General features: G+C 42.1%; 1 protein-coding gene across 1 annotated transcript in view; it reads right to left on the reverse strand.

The window, feature by feature from the left end:
• LOC121869558 (Down syndrome cell adhesion molecule-like protein Dscam2) overlaps positions 1 to 25,000 on the reverse strand; it is a gene marked incomplete at both ends in the record, with an annotated part of 87,658 nt that overhangs the window by 52,786 nt on the left and 9,872 nt on the right. Inside the window, 1 exon segment of the mRNA XM_042370953.1 lies at positions 8,157 to 8,306. Within this exon segment, the coding sequence (XP_042226887.1) occupies positions 8,157 to 8,306 (150 nt within the window).

The raw sequence follows: 25,000 nt of genomic DNA on the forward strand, positions 1-25,000 counted from the left end.
CTGGGTTAAACACTGGGTTAAAACACGGGTTAAAACACGGGGTTAAAACACGGAGTTAAAACACGGGGTTAAACACTGGGTTAAAACGGGTTAAACACGGGTAAACACTGCTGAGTTCACTGGTTAAAACACTGGGTTAAAACATTCGGGGTTAAACACAGGGGTTAAAACACGGGTTAAAACAGGAGTTAAAACAGGGGTTAAAACACAGGATTAAACACGCTCTAAAACACTTAGAGAATACAAGAATAAAACTCAAAAAAAAAAATTGTAAAAAATAAAATCAAAGAAAACGGGACTTGTAAACATTGATCCTAGACATTTATATTTTCTTTATTTTCTTTCGACAAAACTGGGGTAAAATATATATGTTATGACAGGTGTATAAACAAGTCATATGTAAGTCACGTTTGAGAGCCAGGTGTGTGAGAGAGAGAGAGAGAGTTGGTACATATTTGACCAGAAGTTGTATACATATGAACCAAAAACGTGTATGTATGTATTGTATGTATGTATGTATGTATGTATGTATGTATGTATGTATGTATGTATGTATGTATGTATGTATGTATGTATGTTCTAACCTATTACTCCACCACACATAGTATATTATAGAAGTATATTTAAGTATGATGGTTTAACCCTTTGAGTATGATGATTTAACCCTTTATATGATGATTTAACCCTTTGAGTATGATGATTTAACCCTTTGAGTATGATGGTTTAACCCTTTGAGTATGATGATTTAACCCTTTGAGTATGATGATTTAACCCTTGAGTGATGATTTAACCCTTTGAGTATGATGGTTTAACCCTCTGAGTATGATGGTTTAACCCTTGAGTATGATGATTTAACCCTTTGAGTATGATGATTTAACCCTTTGAGTATGATGATTTAACCCTTTGAGTATGATGGTTTAACCCTTTGAATATGATGATTTAACCCTTGAGTATGATGATTTAACCCTTTGAGTATGATGATTTAACCCTTTGAGTATGATGATTTAACCTTGATATGATGATTTAACCTCTGAGTATGATGGTTAACCTTTGAGTATGATGATTTAACCCCTTGAGTATGATGATTTAACCCTTGAGTATGATGATTTAACCCTTGAGTATGATGGTTTAACCCTTGAATATGATGTTTAACCCTTGAGTATGATGATTTAACCCTTGAGTATGATGATTTAACCCTATATGCTGTTTAAACTTTGAATATGATGATTTAACCCTGAGTATGATGGTTTAACCTTTGAGTATGATGGTTTAACCTTTGAGTATGATGATTTAACCTTGAGTATGATGGTTTAACCCTTTGAGTGATGGTTTAACCTTGAGTATGATGATTTAATTTGATATGATGATTTAACCCTTGAGTATGATGTTTAACCCTTGAGTATGATGGTTTAACCCTTGAGTATGATGATTTAACCCTTTGAGGTGATGATTTAACCTTTGAGTATGATGATTTAACCTTGAGTATGATGATTTAACCTTTGAGTATGATGATAACACACACACACACACACCAGAGGGGGGGGCAGGTAGGCAGGTGAGGTGCAGGTAGCAGGTAAGAGAGAGGTGGCATTTACACACCTAAATTTAATAAACAAACACCAATTTTACAAATTTAGAAGCAAAAAATTAAAAATACAAACTAAGAATTATTATTATATATATTATTATTATTATTATTATTATTATTATTATTATTATTATTATTACTATTATTATTATTACTATTATTATATTATTATTACATTATTATTATTATTATTATTATTATTATATATTATTATTATTATTATTATTAATATTATATTATTATTATTATTATTATTATTATTATTATTACTATTATTACTATTGTCACTGCTGTTATTATTATTATTATTATTATTACTATTATCATCATCATCATCATTATTATTAACCAACTTCACGTAAAACTAAAGAAAACGGATAAATAAAGAAAACGGAGGATAGCAGAGGGGGCAGACTTCTTTATTTTCCGCTTATGCAGCCGACGCACCCAGTGGGCAAATTTGGACCGGTAGTTAAGGGTGAAGATCTTATATGAGGGAGTAGGGAGTATCGCCTCTATTGCCTGGGGTGGAATTAGGCAGGTCAGGGTGATAAACATTGGTGAGGGTGGAGGACTGAGGTAATTTTTTTTATATACCAAGGTGGGCTAGTGAGGTAAGGTAGGGGAGGAGGAGGAGGGAGACGGGGAGGGTGGAGGGAGGGAGGGACAGGAGGGAAAAGAGAGATACAGAGAAGGGGATGAAAGAAAGGAGAGAGGAAGGGGATATGGAGAAGGAAAGGGAGAGAAGGAAAAGGAAAGGGAGAGAAAGGGAGGGTAAGGGATGCAAGGAGGATAAGGGGAAAGATTGACGGAAGGGAATTTGCTAGAGGATAGAGGAAGGTAAGGAGGGAAGGAGAAGGGAGGGAGGGAAGCAGGGAGGGAAGGAGGGAAGCAGGGAGGAAGGAGGAAGGAGGGAGGGGAAGGGGGAAGGAGAGGGATAATGCAATATTTCTGTCACCACCAAGTATTTATGTTTATATGTTACAACTGGAGGTCAAGGGGTCAGGGGTCAGGGGTCAGGGGTCAGAGTCAGAAGGCCGCGAGTCAGGAGGTCGTGGGGTTAGGGGGTCAGAAGGTCATGGGTCAGGTCATGGGTCAGGGGGGGTAATGGGTCAGGGGTCAGGGGGCCATGGGTCAAGAGGTCATGGGTTAGGGGTAATGGGTCATGGGTCAGGGGTCATGGGTCAAGAGGTCATGGGTCAGGAGGTCAGGGGTCATGGGTCAGAAGGTCATGGGTCAGGAGGTGAGAAGGTCATGGGTCAGAAGGCATGGGTCAGGAGGCTGCGGGTTAGGGGGTGGGTCATGGGTCAGGGGTCATGGGTCAAGAGGTCATGGGTCAGGAGGTCAGGGGGTTACAGGAAGCAAGGCTGGACGGTCGATGGTATTGAGAAAGTAATTTTATATCACTATGGCATGAGTGCGTGTGTGAGTGCGTGTGTGAGTGCGAGGAGTGAGTGAGTGCGTGTGTGAGTGAGTGTGTGAGTGAGTGAGTGAGTGTGTGAGGGAGTGAGTGAGTGAGTTAATGAGTCAGTCAGCCAGCCAGTCAATCTCAGTTGGTGTGACAGGTGAGTGACAGGTGATTTAACCCTTTGAAGACGATGATTTAACCCTTTGAGGACGATGATTTAACCCTTTGAGGACGATGATTTAACCCTTTGAGGACGATGATTAAACCCTTTGAGGACGATGATTAACCCTTTGAGGACAATGATTTAACCTTTGAGGACGATGATTTAACCCTTTGAGGACGATGATTTAACCCTTTTGAGGACGATGATTTAACCCTTTGAAGACGATGATTTAACCCCTTTGAGGACGATGATTTAACCCTTTGAGGACGATGATTAACCCTTTTGAGGACGACTATTTAACCTTTGAGGACGATGATTTAACCTTTTGAGGACGATGATTTAAATCCCTTTGAGGACGATGATTTAACCCTTTGAGGACGATGATTTAACCCCTTTGAGGACGATGATTTAACCCTTTATATCATGACGAACCCTTTGAGGACGATGATTTAACCCTTTGAAGACGATGATTTAACCCTTTGAAGACGATGATTTAACCCTTTGAGGACGATCATTTAACCCTTTGAGGACGATCATTTAACCCTTTGAAGACGATGATTTAACCCTTTGAGGACGATGATTTAACCCTTTGAAGACGATGATTTAACCCTTTGAAGACGATGATTTAACCCTTTGAAGACGATGATTTAACCCTTTGAAGACGATGATTTAACCCTTTGAGACGATGATTTAACCCTTTGAGGACGATGATTTAACCCTTTGAGGACGATGATTTAACCCTTTGAGGACGATGATTTAACCCTTTGAAGACGATGATTTAACCCTTTGACGACGATGATTTAACCCTTTAGTGAATAATTATGGGAGATATAGAGATAAATAGCGAGAATGAAAGGAATAAGGGATAAAAATGAATAAACGTCGTGAAAGATGAAAGATAAGATTGAAGATGATGGTAGGAGTGGGGATGGTAGTGGTGGTGGTAGTGGTGGTAGTAGTAGTGGTAGTAGTAGTAGGGGTTTTATTAGTAATAGTAATAATAAAGACGATAATAACAATACCATAAAAAAAAACTCAAGCAAAAACACATTACAAAAACAATTTATCAACCAAACGAATTTCTCTATCTCACATTCACAATGATATCACGTCACACTTCTAAAAATACCCCAACATTTCTAAAACACCAACATAAAAGGAATCTCTCTTTTATATAATACAAAATTCAATAAACCAGTATAAAAAAATCGAGATAGGAAAAGAAAAAACCTATTAGAGAGGGTTTTTCTTTTTTTTATTCGTTCCAATGTTATTTTCTTTTTAGGAGATTACATCGGTAGATTTGTTCCAGGAATATTTCCTTTCCGAGACTGCGATTCTTTGTTTACATTTGAGTCGTTCCAGTAATATTGATTTTAAAGACTGTGTTGGCTGGGTTATTACATATGTTCCAAGATTACTTTTGGTTAAGATTATAAAGCAAATTTATTCATATATTTTTTTTTAAAGATTGCGTGAATAAATTTTGTAATATTTTTTTTCGAAGACTATCACAAATTTACGTAGTTCCAATAATATTCCTTTAAAGATTACATCATTTGATTCGTTCCAATTTTTTTTTTTCAAAGACTATATCAACAAAGCATTTTTTTTTCGGTTCCCTCGGATATACGTCGCAATATTTCCTCTTGTTCCAACACAATTTCTGCGCCACGTCTTTTAGGGGAGTCTGATATAATTTTTTTTCTCAAATATTTACGGTGTATAAATGTGACGTCTATTCCGTCTTACGCTGACAGTTCGCTTATATGGGAACCTCTGTAAGCAACTGACAGAGGGAGTCACAAAGGTTCGTATGTTACATTATTTCCCCTAAGTCAAAATATAAGAACGTATTTTACTGGTTGACTTCAGATAAAACATTAAAATTATCGTAAGGAAATGGAATCAGATTAACACTGAGACTCTACCTTAACTAGATATGTTTATTGTATCTAGTTAAGGTAGAGTCTCGGTGTTAATTCCCATATCATATTATATTTTACCTTAAGTCAACGAGTCAAATCACAACCGAAATCTTGACTTACGAGAAAAAAGAAAAAATAATTCACTCGTAAGAACGTCTGACTGTGTTACGTGTGTCCCAGCAGCTGATTGAAAACCGAACGTAAAGCGAAATTCTATTACAGTTTTCGTCGTCAAATTCACGTTCAGAATATGTGTGTGTGTGTGTGTGTGTGTGTGTGTGTGTGTGTGTGTAGTAGTAGTGTGCGTATATGTATGCATGGTGTCTAAGTGTATGTACGTTAATAATCTATAACTATCTACAAACGTCAGTGTGTGTGTGTGTGTGTGTGTGTGTGTGTGTGTGTGTGGTTTTGAGAATTATATAATAGATTAGAGGTAAAACAGAACACACACACACACGCAAACACACACAGTAAGCTCACACACACACACCAAGAACGACCACCTCATCCACCCAAACGACCCCCCCTCTCCCCCCAAATACCTCAGGTCGTATCATAGTCCACTGGGGGAGTTGATACGCAAACTTTTTATACCTCCAAAAATAATCTTAAAACTCCACAAACTTTTTATATATAAATTTTTTGGCGAAAGTTGTTATTTTGGCGTTTTATGTATTTGGCGAGTGTTATTTTCGCGATTTTTATCCCATTTTTTCGTGGATTTAACTTTCGCGGGGAGTTTAATTTCGCGAATTGAACTTATCTTCATAGTTTAAAGTTGCAAAGTTTTTAATAAATAAAGTTTGTATATTTTAGTGTTGGTGTAAATTATTAAGTTCTTGATAATATGTATTTTGGGGGTAATTTTGTTTGTTTATTTATTTGTTTGTTTGTTTGTTAGTGCGATGACAAAAACATTACATCATAAACACCAAAAAAAAAAAAAAATATGAAATCGTAGAACAACAAAGAAACAAAAACTAAAAATGTGCTGGAAACATGATGGCGGAGGGGAAAAAAATCACGGGGGTGAAAAATAGTGAGGGGAAAAAAGTTTAAATAAAAGATGGGAAATTAACAGAGACAACAGCTATCAAACAATGACGAGGCAAAAACACGGGGAATAAATTGACGGGGAAATATATGACGAGGCAGAAAACACGGGGAATAAATTGACGGGGAAATATATGACGAGGCAGAAAACACGGGGAATAAATTGACGGGGAAATATATGACGAGGCAGAAAACACGGGAAATAAATTGACTGGGAAATATATGACGAGGCAGAAAACACGGGGAATAAATTGACGGGGAAATATATGACGAGGCAGAAAATACGGGGAATAAATTGACGGGGAAATATAGTTAAAAAAATTATGAAAGAAAATATTACGGGAAAAAAAATGCCGGAAATTTTAAGAGCTATTTAAAATATAATAAATAACTCAGGAAAATATAACTCCACCTGAATTAAACAAGGAAATTAACTAGGGAAAATATAATTAGTAGCTTAAATAATTACACGGGGAAAAAAATAAACAATTAATCACACAAAGACACTAAGAGCTAGAAATTAATTACCTAGAGGAAATATAATTATACCTTTAAGGAGGAAACAGATGAGGGACAATGAGAGGAAAAAACATAGAATATTAATGAGGTTAGGTGAGGAAAATTATGCAGGAAAATATAATAATGACTTGAGGAAAATAACGCGGGAAACCATTAAGGCGGGAAACTGAGAAGCCAAAAATGAGGGAAAATATGATGAGGAAAAAAGGTAACAGGTGGAAAATAATAGAGGAAAGTATACCAGCTGTTAAATATGTGGAAATAAGGCGGGAAATAAGGGAAATAAGGCGGGAAATGAGGGAAATAAGGCGGGAAATGAGGGAAATAAGGCGGGAAATGAGGGAAATAAGGCGGGAAATGAGGGAAATAAGGCGGGAAATAAGGGAAATAAGGCGGGAAATAAGGGAAATAAGGCGGGAAATGAGGGAAATAAGGCTGGAAATTAGTCAAATAACGCGGGAAATGAGGGAAATAAGGCGGGGAAAGCATGAAGGCGGGGAAACTAGGGCGGAAACTTGAGCATAAAAAAAAAAGGCGAACCGACAAAGGGAGGAGCAGTATATTGGGGCGTCTCTGAATCTCTCATCGAGTTACATCTTCATGCATAAATGAGACTCGGGGCCAAGGAGCGATATATACTCGGTCGCTGGGAGGCTACGATGGAGAGAGAGAGAGAGAGGATGTGGTTTGGGGGAGGGAGAGAGGAAAGGGAGGGAAGAGGGAGAGAGGGAGAAAGGAGGGAGATATTGGGAGGAGGCGGTTAAGGAGGGAGAGGGAAGGGGGGGAGAAGAAGACCGCTAGGGGAGATAACAGAGACATAGGGGGGTGAGAGACATTTCGGCGAGGCAATAATAGGTACCGGAGATATTGAAAAGATAGTAGAATGGGAAAAGACACCCTGCATAATAATGACCCGGGCAGGTGTGAGAGATAGTGAGAGATAATTAAGAGACACCCACCTGTAATAATGGCCGGGCAGGTGTGAGAGATAGTGATAAGACAGTGAGAGACACCCACCTGTAATAATGGCCAGGCAGGTGTGAGAGATAGTGAGAGAGATAATTAGAGACACCCACCTGTAATAATGATCCTGGCAGGTGTGAAAGATAGTGAGAGAGACAGTGAGAGACACCCACCTGTAATAATGACCCGGGCAGGTGTGAGAGATAGTGAGAGAGACAGTGAGAGACACCCACCTGTAATAATGATCCGGGCAGGTGTGAGAGATAGTGAGAGAGACAGTGAGAGACACCCACCTGTAATAATGATCCGGGCAGGTGTGAGAGATAGTGAGAGAGACAGTGAGAGACACCCACCTGTAATAATGATCCGGGCAGGTGTGAGAGATAGTGAGAGAGACAGTGAGAGACACCCACCTGTAATAATGATCCGCAGGTGAGAGAGATAGGAGAGAGATAATTAGGAGACACCCACCTGTAATAATGATCCGGGCAGGTGTGAGAGATACTGAGAGAGATAGTGAGAGACACCCACCTGTAATAATTATCCGGGCAGGTGTACGAGACAGCTGGGTCAGACCTGTCAGCTGGTGTAAGGTGCGGCACTGGAACCTGGAGAGACCATCCTGGGGGCTGACCTCCAACACGTGAAGCTCCCCGTCACTGGTCATGTGGTACTTCCCATCTGGAGGAGGGAAGTGACGGGTTAGTGTGGTACTTCCCATCTGGAGGAGGGAAGTGACGGGTTAGTGTGGTACTTCCCATCTGGAGGAGGGAAGTGACGGGTTAGTGTGGCTGGGTTAAGGGGGAAGGGAGGGGTGGGGGGTTCATAGTACACATCACTTCCTCCCCCACCCTATCTCTCTCTCACCCCCCACCCCCGGCGCCATCATGGACCTACCAACACCGAGTTAAGGCGTCGTAAATTGCACCATAAAATAAGAGGATGGAGGTATGAACCGTGAGTTATAATGGCGCAAGTCTTTGTAGCCTTTATAGAAAAATAACAAGGGAGGGGCAGTGTGGAGGGAGGGAGGGAGGGAGGGTAAAGAGGGGAGAGGGAGAGAGGAAGGAGAGAGGGAGAGAGGGAGGGAAGGAAGAGATTTAATGGTGCCAGTCTGTGTAGCTCCTTTATAGAAAATAACAAGAGAAGGGCTGTGTGGAGGAAGGGAGGGAGGGAGAGAGGGGGGGGAGGGGGAGAGGGAGGGAAGGGGAGAGGGAGATAGGGAGGGAAGGTGTTAGAGAGAAAAAATAGGAAAGAAGGGAGGAGAGGAGGGAGGGAAACCTACGCAGAGTGATTTCTCCTGCGGGTTTTCTCTCTCTCCTCTCCTTTTCCTTTTTCAGTCTCATCTCTCTCTCTCTCTCTCTCTCTCTCTCTCTCTCTCTCTCTCAGTTTCTCTCTCTCTCTCTCTCCCTCTCTCTTTCTCTCTCTCTATGTATTTCTATATCTCTGTGTTTACATTCTCGTCTCTCTCTCTTTCTATCTGTCTTTACAATCTCCTCTCTTCCTTTTTCTTTCTGTCCTTACACTCTCTCTCTCTCTCTCTCCTCTATATAATAAAATATAAACGCACACAAACACAGCTTCATCAACCATTGTCAGTGTACGGCCTGGAGCCATCGAGTATTTTTTACAACACAATTTTTGTTCACTCCACGTCACAATCAGCTCAGCCAGAGGATCTAGGATGACCCATACACAGTTTGATATTTACCTGCAAGTTTCTGACATCAACATCAAATTCAGAACAGTTTGTGGATTTTCCAAGTGTAAAAGAGACCATTCTAGTGGATCCAGAATTATTCAGACACAGTTTAATATTTTCGTGTTAGTTTTAAACGTCATTTTTTACCAACAGTTTCATAATTAATTTGATATTCAAAGGGAAAATAAATCATCTTGTGGATCCAAAATTACATTCTTTAGACACAGTTTGATATTTACACGTAAGTTTATCATAATTAACCAATATATAACAATTTATCGATATATTTAATCCACGTGACATCATCTAACATTCTAACGGATCCACAATAACTCGAGACACAGTTTGACATTTACACGCAAGTTTATGAGAGTAAGTCACCTCTATAACCCCCCCTCTTCCCCCCCCCTCCCCCCCACCAGTTTGTTGATATTCTTAAACCGCGTCACATCAGCCAGCAGGGCGAGAATAACCCAGACACAGTTTAATATTTACACGGTGGTTTTTAGAGATTAAAAGCGAGTTACTAATGACACAAATTATATTTTAAATGAGTGGGTGTTTTTAATGCATATATTATGTTAATAAATGAATAATTTTCAGAATTACATTTACGCTGCCGCATTACGTTATTCATGGGTAATAACGGAGTGTATTAAGTTATGAGAGAGAGAGAGAGAGAGAGAAAGAGAGAGAGAGAGAGAGAGAGAGAGAGAGAGAGAGAGAGATAAAATTCTCAATATATATTCCACCACCCCAAGAATCACAGACAAACAAGCATACGCACAAACCCTCCTCTTAACCTAACCATGCATACATACATACATACATACATACATACACAGCAGAAACACGACACACTGTATATATTTGACACACTAACTGAGGTGTATTGGGTGAGTGACGATAGAGTGAATGAGTGCGTCAACATGCTGAGAGTGTGGCTGTGAGTGTGTCTCCCACTCTCATACACACACACTCACTCACTCTCTCTCTCTCTCTCTCTCTCTCTCTCTCTCTCTCTCTCTCTCTCTCTCTCTCTCTCTCTCTCTCTCTCTCTCTCACACACACACACTCACTCTCTCTCGATTTTGTTTCCTTCCTGGTGATTTTATTTGTAAGAAATTTTTGGAGGGAAATTTTTGAGGGGAAATTTTGGAGGGAAATAAATTTTCGCTAAGAGTATTAATTACACGTTTGTATAATTCCCTTTGAGAGAGAGAGAGAGAGAGAGAGAGAGAGCGGAAAGTGGACCACCAGTATAATGGCTCTTTCACAGCTGACTGACGCCATAACCTTTGGGCCATACCCCGCGTCTTCATGGTCGACCTCACTCTCTCAAGCAGCACCTCCCCTCCCCCCATCCCCACCTCTCGTTCTCAAGGAGGTCGTGGTTTTTCTTGAAGGTTGGGTTTTTTGAGGTTGGTTTTTTGAGGTTGGGTTTTTTGAGGTTAGGTTTTTATTTATTTTTTTAAGGTTGGGTTTTTTGAGGTTGGGTTTTTGAGGTTGGGTTTTTGAGGCTGGGTTTTTGAGGTTGGGTTTTTGAGGTTGGGTTTTTGAGGTTGGGTTTTTTCATGGAGAGAGAGAGAGAGAGAGATGCAACTTAGTATAATAAGTCAATTACTGCTGCTATCCCATGTGATGCACAACCCACTCCCTCCCTCTCACCCCTCTCATCCCCTCTCACTCCCTCTCACCCCACTCACTCCCTCTTACTTCCTCTCCCACTCCCTCCCACTCACTCCCTCTTACTCCCTCTCCCACTCCCACTCACTGAATCTTACTCCCTCTCCCACTCCCTCCCTCCCACTCCCACTCACTCCCTCTTACTCCCTCTCCCACTCCCTCCCACTCACTCCCTCTTACTCCCTCTCCCAGATATTTACGGAGTCCGTTAGTTTCGTCATGTCCACACATACACCACAGCTAACCTCCACACACACCACAGCTAACGTCCACTACAACAGCTAAAGTCGACACACACCACAGCTAACGTCCACGCACACCACAGCTAACGTCCACGTACACCACAGCTAACATCCACTACAACAGCTAAAGTCCACACACACCACAGCTAACGTCCACTACAACAGCTAACGTCCACGCATACCACAACTATCGTCCTCTCCCACAGCTAACGTTTATTGCACCACTATACCACATGTTCACAACATGTTCACTATAAAAGTTCACCACATGTTCACTACAACAGTACACCATGTGTTCACTATAAAAGTTCACCACATGTTCACTACAACAGTACACCACATTTTCACTATAACAGTACACCACATGTTCACTTCACCACTACACCACATGTTCACTACACCACTACACCACATGTTCACTAAAACAGTACACCACAAGTTCACTTCACCACTACACCACATGTTCACTACACCACTACACCACATGTTCACTATAACAATACACTACATGTTCACTACACCACTACACGACATGTTCACTACAACAGTACACCATGTGTTCACTACAACAGTACACCATGTGTCCACTATAACAATACACCACATGTTCACTACAACAGTACACCACATGTTCACTATAACAGTACACCACATGTTCACTACACCACTACACCACATGTTCACTATAACAGTACACCACATGTTCACTATAACAGTACACCACATGTTCACTACACCACTACACCACATGTTCACTACACCACTACACCACATGTTCACTATAACAGTACACCACATGTTCACTACACCATGTGTTCTCTACACTATGTGTTCACTACACCATGTGTTCACTACACCACTACACCACATGTTCACTACACCACTACACCACATGTTCACTATAACAGTACACCATGTGTCCACTATAACAATACACCACATGTTCACTACACCACTACACGACATGTTCACTACACCACTACACCACATGTTCACTACACCACTACACCACTACACCACATGTTCACTACACACCACATGTTCACTATAACAGTACACCACATGTTCACACTACACACATGTTCACTACACCACATGTTCACTATAACAGTACACCACATGTTCACTATAACAGTACACCACATGTTCACTACACCACTACACCACATGTTCACTACACCACTACACCACATGTTCACTATAACAGTACACCACATGTTCACTACACCATGTGTTCTCTACACTATGTGTTCACTACACCATGTGTTCACTACACCACTACACCACATGTTCACTACACCACTACACCACATGTTCACTATAACAGTACACCACATGTTCACTACAACAGTACACCACATGTTCACTATAACAGTACACCACATGTTCACTACACCACTACACCACATGTTCACTATAACAGTACACCACATGTTCACTACACCACTACACCACATGTTCACTATAACAGTACACCACATGTTCACTACAACAGTACACCACATGTTCACTATAACAGTACACCACATGTTCACTACAACAGTACACCACATGTTCACTATAACAGTACATCACATGTTCACTACAACAGTACACCACATGTTCACTACAACAGTACACCACATGTTCACTACAACAGTACATCTCATGTTCACTACAACAGTACACCATGTGTTCACTACACCACATGTTCACTACACCACATGTTCACTACACCACATGTTCACTACAACAGTACACCATGTGTTCACTCCACTATGTGTTCACTACAACAGTACACCATGTGTTCACTACACCACATATTCACTACAACAGTACACCATGTGTTCACTACACTATGTGTTCACTACACTATGTGTTCACTACACCACGTGTTCACTACACCACGTGTTCACTACACTATGTGTTCACTACAACAGTACACCATGTGTTCACTACACTATGTGTTCACTACAACAGTACACCATGTGTTCACTGCATCACATATTCACTACAACAGTACACCATGTGTTCACTACACCATGTGTTCACTACACTATGTGTTCACTACACCACGTGTTCACTACACCACGTGTTCACTACACTATGTGTTCACTACAACAGTACACCATGTGTTCACTACACTATGTGTTCACTACAACAGTACACCATGTGTTCACTGCACCACATATTCACTACAACAGTACACCATGTGTTCACTACACCATGTGTTCACTACACTATGTGTTCACTACACCACATGTTCACTACAACAGTACACCATGTGTTCACTACACTATGTGTTCACTACAACAGTACACCATGTGTTCACTACACCACATATTCACTACAACAGTACACCATGTGTTCACTACACCATGTGTTCACTACACCATGTGTTCACTACACCATGTGTTCACTACACCACGTGTTCACTACACCACGTGTTCACTACACCACACTATATCACTTTTTTAACATATTACTGTATACAACCTGACTTCATTCATAAACAGGGATAATCCCACTGAACTACTGTACGTCTCCAAGTAGATGTCATGTTAATATAATCTTATCAAGCATGTACAGTATGTTTAAGCAAGTCGCTCCACGTAACGCCGCACAACAGCAGTTAGTAGAGGCGAGGGTCGCGGCACGAGATGCCGAGGTCCGCCGGGTCAGGACCTGGCAAGCTAAGAAGGCCAACATGGCCACGAAGGTGGATGCCCCAGCGTCGATGGGTAAAGGTCACCCCGCGGAGGAACGGGAAAGTCAGAAGATAGCTCGGTTGGTTGAGGCGAGAAAAGCGGCACAAGATGCCGAAGTTCGCCGGGCCAGGGCCTGCCGAGCTCAGAAGGCCAACATGGCCACGAAGGTGGATGCCCCAGCGTCGATGGGTAAAGGTCACCCCGCGGAGGAACGGGAAAGTCAGAGGATAGCTCGGTTGGTTGAGGCGAGAAAAGCGGCACAAGATGCCGAAGTTCGCCGGGCCAGGGCCTGCCGAGCTCAGAAGGCCAACATGGCCACGAAGGTGGATGCCCCAGCGTCGATGGGTAAAGGTCACCCCGCGGAGGAACGGGAAAGTCAGAAGATAGCTCGGTTGGTTGAGGCGAGAAAAGCGGCACAAGATGCCGAAGTTCGCCGGGCCAGGGCCTGGCGAGCTCAGAAGGCCAACATGGCCACGAAGGTGGATACCCCAGCGTCGATGGGTAAAGGTCACCCCGCGGAGGATCGGGAGAGTCAGAGGATAGCTCGGTAGGTTGAGGCGAGAAAACCGGCACAAGATGCCGAAGTTCGCCGGGCCAGGTCCTGCCGAGCTCAGAAGGCCAACATGGCCACGAAGGTGGATACCCCAGCGTCGATGGGTAAAGGTCACCCCGCGGAGGATCGGGAGAGTCAGAGGATAGCTCGGTTGGTTGAGGCGAGAAAAGCGGCACAAGATGCCGAAGTTCGCCGGGCCAGGGCTTGGCGAGCTCAGAAGGCCAACATGGCCACGAAGGTGGATGCCCCAGCGTCGATGGGTAAAGGTCACCCCGCGGAGGAACGGGAAAGTCAGAGGATAGCTCGGTTGGTTGAGGCGAGAAAAGCGGCACAAGATGCCGAAGTTTGCCGGGCCAGGGCCTGCCGAGCTCAGAAGGCCAACATGGCCACGAAGGTGGATACCCCAGCGTCGGTGGGTAAAGATAATAAGACGGAGGGCATCTATGAAGAGTGGCAGCGTCGGGGCTTCACTCAGCTACCCATAATCACTCCTGAAGACATCTCTGAATTCCAACTCATCAAGAGACTGGGGAAGGGCGGTAGCGGCACCGCTCTCCTCATCCTCCTTGACACTAAGGAGTGTGTCTTAAAACTCGCCTCTAAGCCAGAAGATGTCAATTATTATGAACATGAGGCAATGATACACATGATAGCTGGCGGTGCAGGCGGTGGTCCAATCCTTCTTGGTGTGTGTTGGGAGCCGCTCTTTCTCCTGATGTCCTTCGTCGGGTTCCAAAGCCTCAGCGAGTATATTTTACAATGCCCACCGGACACCAGGCAATTTTATTATATTCTCTTCGCCGTCGCTTACAAACTAAAAGAACTTAATAAATAAAATATTATTCACAATGATATTAAACACGACAACATCATAGTATAAGACGTGGGTGAAAAAATTGATTTAAATATAATTGATTTTGGGCTAAGCGTCATCTCTGGCTGTCCCTTGGCCCTGAGCCCCGAGGATGAGTAGTCTTTTCCCTGGATGTGCCCCCTCATATTCCGGGGAGGACCATGCACCCCCACCACCGATCTGTACTCCTTCCTCCATTTGGTGGAGGTTAGTACAGATTACATAATAGCCGACGAAACGGTGAAGAAAACCATAATGATGTTTGTCGCCGACAGAAAAAGGCGAATTATCGACGACAAGAACTGCCCCGACTACCAGAGTGTACTTGCCGATTTAAAAAAAATATTAATAGCATGATCGCTGCCGCATCACCAAACTAACTGGTAAGCGAGGGCCGCAAGACTTATGAGAGCCACCATTATTAGATATCTGAATGGCATATTCAAATTCGTTACGCAAATATAGTGTTTTACTTAGACTAGAGATGATCAAGAATTTGTTGTCACGTATAATTAATTTTAATCTGTAACTTTATAAAAAGTCCTATTACGTAAAAATAATGATTTTATAACAATGTGCTTACCTTACCTAGCATATAACGTGACAAGGTTTTTTAATATGATGTTTGACATTGTGACTTGTTAAGATTCATCAGACTAATGTTTGCTCACAGATGTATGTGGAGCCAAATAAGCATGAATAAATAGCAGCCGTATTTCTCAAATATGGATACTGATCTTTAGGCAAGAAGCTGTAACAATTGAGCAAGTTCCCTTCTATAAACTTAGCACGAAGACTGTCAATATTCTGGAGATCAGTCAGTTCTAACTGAGCCTCTAGTTCGACGTCTTCAGGTTGTTGAGAGAAGAGATTGCTGAACAGTTGCCAATTTCTTGCTCTATCTTGATGTCTCTAAATCGCCTATCAAACACTTGCCGGAGATTTCCTCTTGTTGTTCAGTTTTGTGATGAACAGTGTGCTCTTCAAGCATAGTTTGATATGAAGGAAAGTGTCCCAACTCTCCTTTAATGTGTTGTGACAGAAACGGCTCAAGTTTTTGTTCAAAAGCTGACACATGGTTTGCAACTTGCGAAACAAGCTGGTTACTCCCTGGAAGTTTGGCATTCAAGTTATTTAAATGACTGGTGATATCAACAAGAAATGCCAGATCACAAAGCCACTCTACATTTTCAATCTGTGGAACCACTTTACTCTTTTCATGAAGAAATATCACCATTTCATCCAGGAGGTTGATAAATCGTTGCAGTGTATTTCCCGACTTATCCACCTGACTTCAGTGATAAACACTAGATCACCATACTCGGCTTCAATTTCTTCTACACACTGTTTGAATTGGCGATGGTTCAAAGCTCACGCTGTTATCAAGTTGACTGTTGTGACTACAATTTTCATTAAACATTTTCCAAGTTCAGTAGTTTCCCACACAAATTCTGGTGATGTAGTATGCAGTGAAAGTGTATCAGTTCATTTTTGCGCCGTCCCAGGTGTTTGATCAACATACCATTGTGTGTACCAATCATCGAAGGAGCCCCAGCAGTTGTTATGCCAACTAAGTTGTCAATATTCAACTCAATACAGTAGTGCTAATTTGCTCCAGAAGTCCACTTAACAAATCACTCCCTTTAGCTTGCCCCTTCAGAGAACTGAGACCAACAAGTTCTTCATGAACAGTGACGTCGTCTGTTACACCACGCACTAAAACTAATAAGACAGCTGTAGATGTTACACCAGAGGCTTAGGAAAAGTACACAAAGTTATTACCTTTCTCTATCAACTGGTCTACTATGTCACTTGATAAATTACAAATTCTGCGTTGCACTGCATCTGGACACAGTTTTTGAGCACCAATAACCATCAACCTTTTCACAAAATCACCATCTGTAAATGACTGTGAGCATTTTGCTATCAGTTGTACAACTTGATAGTTCACTTGTCACCTCTTGTATTTCTTTCTTCCTCTGAGTGAACATCTTTTTCTGCATCAAAGAACTTATTTTCTGTTTCCTCAGTTCACCTGATGTCTTTACAAATTATACTCCATACAAACGGCCAAATAACTTTGACAAATCAAATAAATGTTTTTCTATGCACTGTTTTCCCCACAGAAACATTTATCGGTCCATATTTCTTGACACTTTCTCTTCTCGTCCTCAAGTTTTCTCTTCCATGATGTATTTTTTCCAGTCGACTTACCAGCCATTGTGAGGGGTGAAAAAATATTAATTAATGCTCCAATAATGGTAATTGTCTCAACCGAGTGCCGGGGGATATTGTTTCAACCAATCAATCAAACACCTCAACCGAGTGCCGGGGGATATTGTTTCAACCAAACAATCAATCACCTCAACCGAGTGCCGGGGGATATTGTTTCAACCAAACAATCAATCACCTCAACCGAGTGCCGGGGGATATTGTTTCAACCAAACAATCAATCACCTCAACCGAGTGCCGGGGGATATTGTTTCAGCCAATCAATCAAACACCTCAACCGAGTGCCGGGGGATATTGTTTCAACCAAACAATCAAAACACCCCAACCGGAGTGCCGGGGATATTGTTTCAACCAATCAATCAAACACCTCAACCGAGTGCCGGGGGATATTGTTTCAACCAAACAATCAAACACCTCAACCGAGTGCCGGGGGATATTGTTTCAACCAATCAATCAAACACCTCAACCGAGTGCCGGGGGATATTGTTTCAACCAATCAATCAAACACCTCAACCGAGTGCCGGGGGATATTGTTTCAACCAATCAATCAAACACCTCAACCGTGATGCCGTATTCTCTTCTTGTTTATTATTAATCATTTATTTTCGTATAATATGAGCCCTATACTTTTCTCGTTCATTTCTATAGGTTTCTCATGGATAAAAGTTAGATATGTTGAAGAAGACATAATACTGAGATAAAATCAACATAAATGACTTACAGATAGAGTACAGGTATAAAGAGATAAGTTACAGGTTTGTATAAAGATACAGTACAGGTAGGCTCCACTTACCGGGTCGTGTACAAGACCCATTGTTTAACACAGGGTTGAGCAAAACGTCGATTGTTTTACCCATTAACAGGTGCAGTACACGGCATCACTGTCCTCCTGTATTACAACAACAACAACAATGTTATATCCATTATTGGTAACAACATTCATAACATGTTTGGGTCTTTGTTGCCATCAAGGAAAGAAACATTTAATAATGTCGCGAAAAATGATGCCACTGACATAAACATCCGCCAAGTAGTGTAGATTATCACATCACATCAGTACACCACATGTTCACTACAACAGTACACATCATGTTCACTATACCATTACACATCATGTTCACTACACCACATGTTCACTACAACAGTACACCACATGTTCACTACAACAGTACACCCCATGTTCACTATACCAGTACACATCATGTTCACTACGCCACATGTTCACTTTATCAGTACACATCATGTTCACTACACCACATGTTCACTATACCATTACACATCATGTTCACTACACCACATGTTCACTACAACAGTACACCACATGTTCACTACAACAGTACACCACATGTTCACTTTAACAGTACACATCATGTTCACTACACCACATGTTCACTATAGCAGTACACCACATGTTCACTATAACAGTACACCACATGTTCACTATAACAGTACACCACATGTTCACTACAACAGTACATCACATGTTATAACAGTACACATCATGTTCACTACACCACATGTTCACTATAACAGTACATCACATGTTCACTATAACAGTACATCACATGTTCACTATAACAGTGCACATCATGTTCACTACACCACATGTTCACTACAACAGTACACCACATGTTCACTACAACAGTACACCACATGTTCACTGTACCAGTACACATCATGTTCACTACGCCACATGTTCACTTTAACAGTACACATCATGTTCACTACACCACATGTTCACTATAGCAGTACACCACATGTTCACTATAACAGTACACCACATGTTCACTATAACAGTACACCACATGTTCACTACAACAGTACATCACATGTTATAACAGTACACATCATGTTCACTACACCACATGTTCACTATAACAGTACATCACATGTTCACTATAACAGTACATCACATGTTCACTATAACAGTGCATATCATGTTCACTACACCACATGTTCACTATAACAGTACATATCATGTTTACTACAACAGTACATCACATGTTCACTATGACAGTACACATCATGTTCACTACATCGCATGTTCACTATAACAGTACACTACATGTTCACTACAACAGTACATCACATGTTCACTATAACAGTACACATCATGTTCACTACATCACATGTTCACTATAACAGTACACTACATGTTCACTACAACAGTACATCACATGTTCACTACAACAGTACATCACATGTTCACTATAACAGTACACATCATGTTCACTACACCACATGTTCACTATAACAGTACACTACATGTTCACTACAACAGTACATCACATGTTCACTACAACAGTACATCACATGTTCACTATAACAGTACACATCATGTTCACTACATCACATGTTCACTATAACAGTACACATCATGTTCACTACACCACATGTTCACTATAACAGTACATCACATGTTCACTATAACAGTACACATCATGTTCACTACACCACATGTTCACTATAATAGTACACCACATGTTCACTATAACAGTACACATCATGTTCACTACACCACATGTTCACTATAACAGTACACCACATGTTCACTATAACAGTACACATCATGTTCACTACACCACATGTTCACTATAACAGTACACCACATGTTCACTATAACAGTACACATCATGTTCACTACATCACATGTTCACTATAACAGTACACCACATGTTCACTACATCACATGTTCACTATAACAGTACACATTATGTTCACTATAACAGTACACCACATGTTCACTATAACAGTACACATCATGTTCACTACATCACATGTTCACTATAACAGTACACCACATGTTCACTATAACAGTGCACTACATGTTCACTATAACAGTACATCACATATTCACTATAACAGTACACATCATGTTCACTATAACAGTACACATCATGTTCACTACATCACGTGTTCACTATAACAGTACACATCATGTTCACTACATCACATGTTCACTATAACAGTACACATCATGTTCACTATAACAGTACACCACATTTCACTACACTACGTCACTATTTTACCAGACAAAATACCTCTCACTACATTACTAAGCAGCGTAATAACTCAACACACGTCCAGCTGTTTATCACTCACTCCTTCACTTATTACATGATGTTTGTACCTAAGTTGTTCACCTTTCCCATCCTGTTTACTTGTGCAGGGTTTTCCTGCGGGCGCCAGCAGCCACCTACAGCAAACGTTGCTTATAGGTCAATGAAGCCGTGGCCAACGACTAACATACCTCTCGTTATAAGTTCCTCCTTCAACACGGCTGCCATGAAAGGTATCCTTCAGGGTATACGCATGTTGCACGAGAGTACGTGTGTCAGGTTCGTGCCAGTAAATAAACGTAACCAGAATCACGTGAAGATGCAGGTTGGAGACGCTTGTAACGCCATCCCTGGGTACCACAACAAGCCTGGGTTCGTGTCCAAGGTCAACCTACGTGTGCCAGGATGCGCCGAAAAGCCGGCGCACGTGACGCACGAGTTGATGCACGTGCTAGGCTTCTTCCATGAGCACCAACGTATGGACCGTGATGAACACATCGTGGTGCGGTACGAAAACATTAGGGAAAGCGCCATTAGTAATTTCCTTATACTTTATAACGAGACCCTGGGGCTGCCCTACGACATCGGCTCCATTATGCACTACGGTAGTGAAGGGCCAAGTATAACCCAGTACACCAAGACCATAGAAGCCAGGCCTGGGGAGCCCTCCTCCTCACTCATGGGCCAGAGGACTAACCTCAGTGTTATTGACGTGGCCAAGGTCAATCGCCTGTACCGGTGTACCGAACATTACCTGGGTGACGACCTGCCCGGAGCCCAGCGCTACCAAGAGTGGGTCAACAGCCACTGATTTGAAGTAAACTAACAATTGTAGACACGTTCACGTATGAAATAAAATGTTGATAAAATATTACTTAATTTACTTATCCTATTTACTGTTTTTCCATATATAAGTGTAATATAAACGACACGAATCACACACACACACCAAAACCTACTACCACTTCTTTCCAGCCAAATCACTGAGGATCCTCCCCGATGATGTCCCGTGGATTACGCCCCGCATAAAAAGACTTAATGAGCAGCGCAACAAGGCGTACTACACCAACAACCGCCTGTACAGAAGTCTACGTAACCAGGTCATCAGTGAAATCAAGTCTGCCAAGAAGACTTATTATCCCTGGAAAGTACACGGCCTCAAGGAGGTCGGCATGGGTCAGTGGTACTCCAAGGTAAAAGATCTCTGTGGTCTCAACCGTCAGTATCCCACACTTCCTTTCATCTCACATTTACCTAGTGAGGAGGCAGCTGAGATAATTAATAACCATTTTGCTACCATATGTCATACCTTACCCAGTCTTGACCTCACTCTCCTCCCAGCTTACTTACCTTCCCCCTTCCCCCCTCCCAGTGTCCAACCATATGAAATCGCCAACAAACTCCTGAAATTTAAATCCAAACGCTCCACGACCCCAATTGACCTCCCAATCAAAATATACAAGGAGTTTGCAGTCGAACTTACCACCCCCCTCTGTTCTATTATTAATGCATCCCTCAGACAAAGCAAATGCCCTAATGAATGGAAAACCGCATTTGTCACCCCTATCCCCAAGGTCACCACTCCACAGTCCCCTAACGACCTCAGGCCAGTTGCCATTACCCCCATACCCAGTCTACTTTGTGAGGACTTTGTTTTTGAGTGGGTATTTGCCAGAATCTATCAGTCTATTTATCCACAGCAATTTGGCAATATGAGGATGCCCTCTACATCACACTGCTTGGTGAGCTTTCTGGATTTTCTGCACAAAAACTGGCAGAAACGTAAGACATCACTGGCCGTTGCCCTTGTTGGCTTCAGAAAAGCCTTTGACCTTGTTGATCACTGCACTGTTATCAACAAGGCTATTGCACTAGGGCTGCCCACCAACCTGGTCTCATGGCTCACTGATTTCTTGAGTGGACGTCGCCAGGCAGTGAGGTATCAGGGCTTGGTCTCCACATTCCAACACCTCACCTGCGGTGTTCCCCAGGGGACCAAGATGGGACCACTGTGCTTCCTCATCCTGATCAACGACGCTCTATCGGACACTCCTCACAGGTGGAAGTACGTGGATGACTGCACTGTGGGGCTTTTAGTGGACAACACCGCACCAGACTACTCATCGCTACAAGGCACCCTGGACAGGCTACAGGCATGGACAACGGAGAACAAGGTCACCATCAACCACACCAAAACCGTAGTCATGCACATCAATACCGCCACCACTCCAGTGCAAGCCTCAGCAGTCACAGTGGGTGCCCATCCTCTCCAGCTGGTGCAGTCTGCCAAACTCCTGGGTGTAACTATAGACAACAAATCTGACTGGAAGGCTCATGTAAATAACACAGTCAAGGCAGCCTCGTACCGTCTCCACATGCTACGACGACTTAGGTCACTTGAGACACCCACGCCAGAGCTGAGGACCATCTACAACGCCTTTATTCTCCCCAAACTAACGCATGCGTCACCAGCCTGGTCGTCTTCTCTCAACTCCACCCAACAAAGTCAGCTAGAGAAGGTACAGAAAAGGGCCTGCAGAATCATGCTCGGTGCAGACTACTCCGGCTACACCAACGCTCTCTCCACCCTGGAAATGCCATCCCTCAGTGACCTCCACCACCAAGCACTGGAAAGGTTTGGCAGCCAACTAATGCACCACCCTCATCATCGCCACCTCCTGCCACCAGCAGCCCCCCACCCAACTCGAGCAGTCAATCACTACAATAAAATTCAGCCCATAAGAGCCCGCACCGATAGATATAAGAACAGCACCATCCCATCTATTGTTAAAATAATAAACAACTCCTGATTTATGTACTGTACAGCCCTGTAAATGTATTCAATGCATATTATATCATTATGTCTAAGTCAAATGTAAGTTTGTATATTTTCAGCCACCGGCTGCAACTCTATTAATAAACCGTTTATTATTATTATTATTATTATTATTATTATTACACACACACACACACACAGCTATACACACACACACACACACACACACACACACACAGCTATACACACACACACACACACACACACACACACACACATACACCAACTAAAACACAACTGTTATGTAATTATTATCTTAATTATCCACCATTTAGTTCATTATTGTCAAGATAATTGGTTTAGTTCAGTCTATCTAATTATGTCCCTTTAACAACTAACAAAACCATTTTATGATAAAGCTATAAACACATCAGGGGGGGTTGGGGTTGGAGGTGGGGGTTGGTGGAGTGTTAAGTGTTGGAGGTGTTAGTGGTGAGAGGTTGGAGGTGTTGGTGAGTGTTGGAGTGTTGAGTGTGTTGGTGGTGTTGGAGAGTGTTGGTGGTGTTGGTGAGTGTTGGTGGTAGTGTTGGTGAGTGTTGGAGGTGTTGGTGAGTGTTGGAAGTGTTGGTGAGTGTTGGAGGTTTTAGTGAGTGTTGGAGGTGTTGGTGAGTGTTGGAGGTGTTGGAGAGAGTGTTGAGGTGTTGGTGAGTGTTGGAGGTGTTGGAGAGTGTTGGTTGTGTTGGTGTTGAGTGAGGTTAGTGGTGTTGGTGAGTGTTGAGGTGTTGTGAGTGTTGGAGGTGTTGGTGAGTGTTGGAGTTTTGGTGAGTGTTGTTGAGTGAGTGTGTTGGAGTGTTAGGGAGGTGTTGGTGAGTGTTGGAGGTGTTGGTGAGTGTTGGAGGTGTTGGTGAGTGTTGGTGGTGTTGGTGAGTGTTGGAGGTGTTGGTGAGTGTTGGAGGTGTTGGTGAGTGTTGGAGGTTTCTTTGTGGGATGATTTAAAACGTGTTGAATAATTAATGATGATGTGCTAATTGATGGTGTGTGTATGTATGTATGTATGTATGTATGTATGTATGTATGTATGTATGTATCCACGATGTACAGTAACAACAATAAAGTCAGGAAAGGTCAACTAAGGTCATGACTCTCTCAACTAATCCACTCTCTCTTCTGATTGGTTGGGAATCTCCACAGTTAATCAATCAGATGAAAATACAGTAAATCTAACCAATAATATAAAAAAAACTCTGTTAATTATAAAGGTCCTCTGATGACTGGCAAATCCTCTTGTGTTCTGATTGGTTAGGAGATAATCGGATCATTGGTGATTGGTCTAGAATACCTCGGCCCTATTTCTCTCACTAACAATCATCAGGTATTTTCTTCGTAGTTCGATGACTTTAAATGAGGTAAAAAATATATTCTCCAATGTTCGTAAGTAAGAATTTTTTTGGGTCGTAAGTGAAAACGTAAGAATTCGCTTATTTATTGACCCAAACTAAGATATGAAAATGGATTCTCAAAAATTCGTAAGTTGAAAATTGTTCGTAAATGACAAACTTTCTCTCTCTCTACACTACAACAGTAC

This window comes from Homarus americanus, unplaced genomic scaffold, assembly GCF_018991925.1.
Source record: "Homarus americanus isolate GMGI-L3 unplaced genomic scaffold, GMGI_Hamer_2.0 scaffold23578, whole genome shotgun sequence".
NCBI classification, from domain to species: domain Eukaryota; kingdom Metazoa; phylum Arthropoda; class Malacostraca; order Decapoda; family Nephropidae; genus Homarus; species Homarus americanus.